Here is a 6,191-nt window from a genome sequence, read left to right on the forward strand (position 1 = left end):
ATGTTTGGTGTCTCTGGAATCATAATTTAAAATCCCAACTGTTAGTGAACTCAGATTTTAAATTCTAAAATGCCCCTTTTAGAAAGTTGGGGGGAACAAAGCAAAAACAAAGGGGATGATGGACGGAGTGTTGAACATTGCAAACACTCACCCCCAGTCAACTGATCTGGGTTTAATCCATCATCATTCTTTAGTTCACTCCGCCACCCCAGTTCAGATATGCAAGTCAGTCTGATGGGGACAGTCCAGCCCGAACTGCCAAGCCATGTCTTCCCTGGACCGGAAGCAAGCATCCTGGGACCGGTTTCTGGCTAATCAGCCGTCATCAGCCAGGCTAGCTTGAATCCAGTGGCAAAGTGAGCAAGGGACCAACGTCTGGGCATACCCTGCCAACTGCCGGTCTCAGAATGCTTGTTTCCAGTCCATGGAGGACCTGGCTTGGCAGTTCGGGCTGGACTGTTCCCATGAGGCACAGGGTCAAGACTGATTTGCATATCGTTGGGTTCATACTGGAATGGCATGGTGAACAAAGAAATGATGGATTTGGGCCCAGATCTCTGTACTGGGGTGAATGTATGACATTGTTCTGCATTCTGTCCATCATCTGTTGTTTTTCCATTTGTCACCCAGAGTGGGATGGGTATGCTCAGACGTAAGTCCCGTGCTCTCCATGCCACTGGAATCAAGATATCCTGGCTGAAGAGGGGTGAAACCCTGAAACCGGTCTCAGGATGCTTGTTTCCAGTCCAGGGAGGACCTGGCTTGGAAGTTCGGGCTAGCGTTCCCATGAGGCACAGTGTCAAGACTGATTTGCATATGGCTGGGTTCATACTGGAATGGCATGGTGAGCAAAAAATGATGGATTTAGGCCCAGATCTCTGTACTGGGGTGAATGTATGACATTGTTCTGCATTCTGTCCATCATCTGTTGTTTTTACTTTTAGAAAGTTGGCATTTACTTGCATTGGCCATTTAGTGCCTGCAGTCTGTCTCTGGTCACATGACTGAGTGTAGTTGGCAGTTGGGCTTTGTGTATTCCTTCAAGACAACCACACACAATTTCAGCTTAGGTGTAACTGGTTGGGCCATCACTGGTAGGATGGGAAGGAGGAGCTGGGCACAGCCCCACGTGCACCTGTCTCTACACAAAGGCCTGCATACCACCCTTAGTGACTCTTGAACCAAGGCCAGGACGGCAGGGCATCTGTGCACTTCAAAGGCATACCTCTGGAAGCTTCTCCCCACTTCAAAGGCACAAACATGTTTAAAAGAAGGACCTCATCCACCAACTCTTCAGTACGCTTCTGAAGCAAGTCACAGCTAACCCGTGTGTTCACACAGCAGCATGGATAACCCACGGGGGACAGCCAACATGAAGGCCCAGCCCAGTCAGCTCTTCACACATGTTGGCTACAGCCTGCAATGATTTCCTTGATCCCGCGACACTCTCCAGCACAAACTGGACTCTTGGAACAAAATTTGAGAAGGGACTTCAGCAGGACTAATCCAGCCCGCGCTCAATCACAGTCATCCTCAACTTTTGACTTTGACCCAGTCTAGTGTGACCAGATAGCCATGGTTGGCACTTTCTGCTTTTAAGTGCTATTTTACAGGTTATTCTTCAAAATTACATAACTCTGATTCTACTGATTGTATATTTGTCATTTTGAGCATTTTTTATATTTATTAAATTAAGCACTATTTTTCTAGCCTGATGTTGGATCATTTTTGTGTGGTGTTTTCACTGTTTGACGTGTTGCACAAATACTTTACACATTACCTCTAAATTAAACCTGACTGCTCTGTACCAATCTACCAGGGGGTGAGCACAGGTTAATTTGGGATTTGCTTGTGCCTTACCCTGACTAGGATGCACATGCCCCAGTTAACAAGTAACCCAATTTACAACAGTATTGTATGTTAATTTGCTTATATGTACCACATTTCTTCTTGTCCGTCATGATGGTTTCACTGTTGTTTTCAGTTCACACCATGGCTTGGCTAAGTTTTCACTAAGAAAAATCAAATACATTTCCATGGTTTTTCCCCATAATACAACAACCCTGATCACCCCCTATGCCACAGAGCGGGATATGATCATGACGATCATGTAAACCAGGGCCACATTTGCAGTTGTGAATTTAGAGTCATGCTACAGGAAAATTATAGCAAAACCTCTCTTAATGACAACAACTTACTTTTTAATCCCAAAACACTCTGACCACTGGAGCTAATTAATTTCCTTCACAAATTTATGTTCATCTTCTTTGATGCCATAGAGCTTCAGGACTTGTGATACAATGCCTGCCAATTTATTTGAGAAATCAAAGGGTAGTAAAGGAACATACATGGTATATGACATACACATTGAAATACAAGTGAAGTGCCATGAGGAAACACACTGAGTTATCTTATTGATGTCTTTTACAGAGCTCTAGTATCTGATTTACTTCCATTGGTATCTCAGCATTTTACCCATCCTCTGAAACAAAACACCTGCAAGGAAGAGTGATCATGAAGAATGTGACTTATTCAATCAAAGTAGGATGGGTTATGCAGATAGTATGTTCTTGCCCATCACTCTCCAGAGAGCATTCTTTACCTGGTTGTTCCTCAGGCTGTAAATAAAAGGGTTAAACATGGGAGTTAAAATGGTGTATACCATAGTCAATATTTTGCTGTCATTAAGTAAGTGAGGTATAGTAGGTTGAATGATATACGTCAACATGCCAGTGCCATAAAAGAGGGTCACCACCACCAAGTGAGAGGCGCAGGTAGCAAATGTCTTTTGCCTGCCGTTGGTGGAGTGAATATTAAAAATAGCAGAGACTATAGGGATATAGGAGACAAAGACAATCAGGAAAGGGAGCACTCCAACAAAGAACCCCTCTACAAAAATGACAAGTTTATGGACAGATGTGCTGGAGCAGGATAACTTAAGGAGTGCTGGACTCTCACAGAAAAAGTGGTCAATGAGATTTGGCCCACAGAAGTTTAAGGTGGAAACTAGGACTGTGTGTAATACAGAATTAAGCCCACCAGCTATCCAGCACCCAGTCAAAAGGTTAAGTTGAACCTTCTGGCTCATGAGAACAGTGTAATTCAATGGGTGGCAAATAGCTAAGTACCGATCGTACGACATAGCAGCAAGAAGGAAGCATTCAGTGATGATGAAAATCTGAAACAAACTCATCTGTGTGATGCAGGCATGGAATGAAATGGGCCTCCTCTCTGCAAGCAAGTTGTCCAACAGCTTTAGGACAGTTGTTGACACGCATAAAATATCAAGGAAAGAGAGGTTTGCCAAGAAGAAATACATAGGAGTGTGAAGCTGGGCATCTATTATGATGAGGAACATGATGGTGAAGTTGCCCAGCAGCGTTGTGATGTAGATGAGAGTGAATGCGCTGAATAGTAAATGCCTCAGCTGAGAATCATTGGAGAAACCAACCATGAAAAACTTTGTCACTGTGGAAGCATTTTCCATAGCTTTTTTTAAGGTTGTCCTGCAGAGAGATTGATGCTGTAAAACAAAAATAATAGCATTAGAAATTAGAAATTGATTGTAGGCAAGAGCATCAGAAAAGTAGTGTATTATTTAGAGTCTGATAAAATGAGGAACTAACAAAAGTTAGAAGATTTATTGCCAGCTCAACACTCAGCTCACTCAGCTCCCCCTCCTCACTTAAAGGTGGGGAGAGCATTGTATTGCAGATTGACAAGCCACACCTTGCTCTGAGTTAGGAAGCACTATGGTCCTGGAAGACCACTGCTGCCAATGGTGTCAGAGGCTTGCATGCATTGGAAGGGCCACTCAATGCCATTGCCTCCATTTTGTCCTTGCCTGACACCCCAGAATATTACCTCAAGAGCACGTCCATAGGTTGATGAATCAGAGATGGTGGAAAACTTCCATTTTATGAGACAATGTGTCCACTGTATAAGGCATATCAAAATACAGTCAATTTTACACATCACAATGCACTCAATTAGTTATAGATTATAGATAGACTAATTAACTGACTTCTTTTTACATAAAGATTAAAAAATCAATGCCATGAATGCTCTCAGAGAGTTGAATATTCAGAATATAGGCAACATCCCTAGAAGCATCAGAATATCTTGAGGAAAGCTCTAGCTCATCCCCAAAATCAAGGATTTATATATACATTTTTCATGCATAGGAAACAATCAACTTCAGAAACATCATCATGGGGTGAGTGTGAGACCTGACAGACCCGAAAGAAGTCTTCCCCCAAACATTTTGCCTGCTTGCCTCATATTTCGCTGATTCATTATTGTTGGCTTTAGTGCATGTGCTCTCTTACCCAAACATGGTTTGATTGGTACATCTACAATTGGCATATTTAATTTATTTATATGTCCCTATTAAAGTACATTACATGTGCAGAGGGCCTGTAAACTAAATGCTACTAGTGGGAGTTCAGCACTAATTGTGCCACCACTCAACTAGCCCTTAAACATGTCTCAGGGCTGTCATTGCAGAGCCTGTGTGTGCAGTTTACACTGCCAAGTCAACTTGGCTTTTAAAACCACTTGCCAAGCAATAAAATCCCTTTTTCCTACATGTAAGTCAGCCCTAAGTTAGGCCCTAGGTAGCCCATATGGCAGGATGCAATATAATTAAAAGGTAGGACATGTGCTTCTAAATTTAACATGTCCTAGTAGTGAAAAACCCTCAACTCACTTTTCACTACTGTGAGGCCTACTCCTCTCATAGGATAATATTGGGAATGTTGTATTACATTTAATAAGCTGTCATTCTTAATACAGAGAAGCTAGATCTTTTATGTTTAGAACCTATGGAATAGTAATGATAAATCCTCTTCAATGGCAAAATCAGATTGATTGTTACTATTTTGAAGAGGCCACTTTTTCAGGGAGGCATTTTCCTGCTCTTAGCAGTTTGGTGCCTGCTGTCTGTCTCTGATCACTAACTGGGTTGGGTGACAGCTGGACTTTGTGTATTCCCTCTAGACAGCCACACTCAAAGGGATCTTGGATGTGACGTAATTGATCTTCCTAGGAGGATGGGAGGGAGGAGCTGGCTGCAGTCTCACATTTACACCTAAAAAGGTTGTGTCCTGTCTACACACAAAGGGCTACATACCCCCCTGCAGTTACTCTGGAGCCAGGGCAGAAAAGGAGGACCTATGTGCACTTCAAAGTCACCACCACCTCAAAGGCACAACTGTATATAAGTACTGAACCTCTGACATCATCAAGGCACTACACTTCTGGACCTTAAACTACTCTGACAGGACAAAGAACTGCTGTGCTAAAGGATTGCCACTCGCTGGACTGCTACTGGAAGACTGCTGCCTTGCTGTGTTGCCCTGCTGCTCTCTCTGACTGGGTAAAGACTGGACCTCCATCACTTGAACCCAGAGTGACTCCAAGGGCTAGCTGGCTAGCCTCCTGATTTGAAGTCTCAGGGACATAAAAGACTTCCACCCCTGCTCCTTGATTATTGGAAGTGAGCTTAAGGTGCTTGCTTCAGAAGAACCAATGGATTCTCTGCTGCGAGAGCAGAATCAATGCATTGCCGTTGTTGCAGGAACATCGCACTCGGAACTAGTGCATAGCCATTGGAACCCGCGCATCGGAACCACTGCATCGCCATCTCTGCAGGGAGACGTTTGATGCATTTCCTTGACTGTGTGTGGCGCATTGGCTTTGGAACTATCGCATCTCAGAACCCACGCATTTTGATCGGAACCAACGCATCGCCATTGTAGCCTGGAGGAAATTGTCACATCACCTTGACTGTGGGATCAACATTAACCCATCGCTCGGGTATACCCTGCAACATCATTGACTCAACCAGGATCAAAGTACTTTTGTTCAACAGGCCTTATGAGGTCCCTGTTTGACTTTGTTCTGGTCCGTTGGGACCAGCTTATTGCTTCTAAGCGCTATGATACAGTTTATTCTTCAAAAATGTTCTACTTATTGGATTGTTGACATTTTGGTCTTGTTTTTTTTATTAAATTAAGAGCCATTTTTTGAACTTGGTGTGGAATCTTCTTTGTGTAGTGTTTTCACTGTTCTACTGTTTGATGAGCTGCACAAATACTTTACATATTGCCTCTTAAGTTAAGCCTGACTGCTCTGTGCCAAGCTACCAGAGAGTGACTTACACTGACTAGGATTGTGATTACTGCTTAACC

The 6,191-nt window shown here is 43.3% G+C and overlaps 1 protein-coding gene across 1 annotated transcript; it reads right to left on the reverse strand.

The window, feature by feature from the left end:
• Positions 1 to 2,551: 2,551 nt before the first annotated feature.
• LOC146796905 (olfactory receptor 5V1-like) lies at positions 2,552 to 3,487 on the reverse strand. Its single transcript, XM_085631436.1, has one exon. It carries the CDS (start codon positions 3,485 to 3,487, stop codon positions 2,552 to 2,554), a length of 936 nt encoding a protein of 311 aa, XP_085487562.1.
• Positions 3,488 to 6,191: the final 2,704 nt, after the last annotated feature.

Source organism: Triturus cristatus, chromosome 10 (genome assembly GCF_964204655.1).
Source record: "Triturus cristatus chromosome 10, aTriCri1.1, whole genome shotgun sequence".
In the NCBI taxonomy this organism is placed as follows: domain Eukaryota; kingdom Metazoa; phylum Chordata; class Amphibia; order Caudata; family Salamandridae; genus Triturus; species Triturus cristatus.

Bases quoted from the DNA above. Each gene is read 5' to 3' on its own strand.
- LOC146796905 (XM_085631436.1), bottom strand. From the start codon at position 3,487: ATGGAAAATGCTTCCACAGTGACAAAGTTTTTCATGGTTGGTTTCTCC.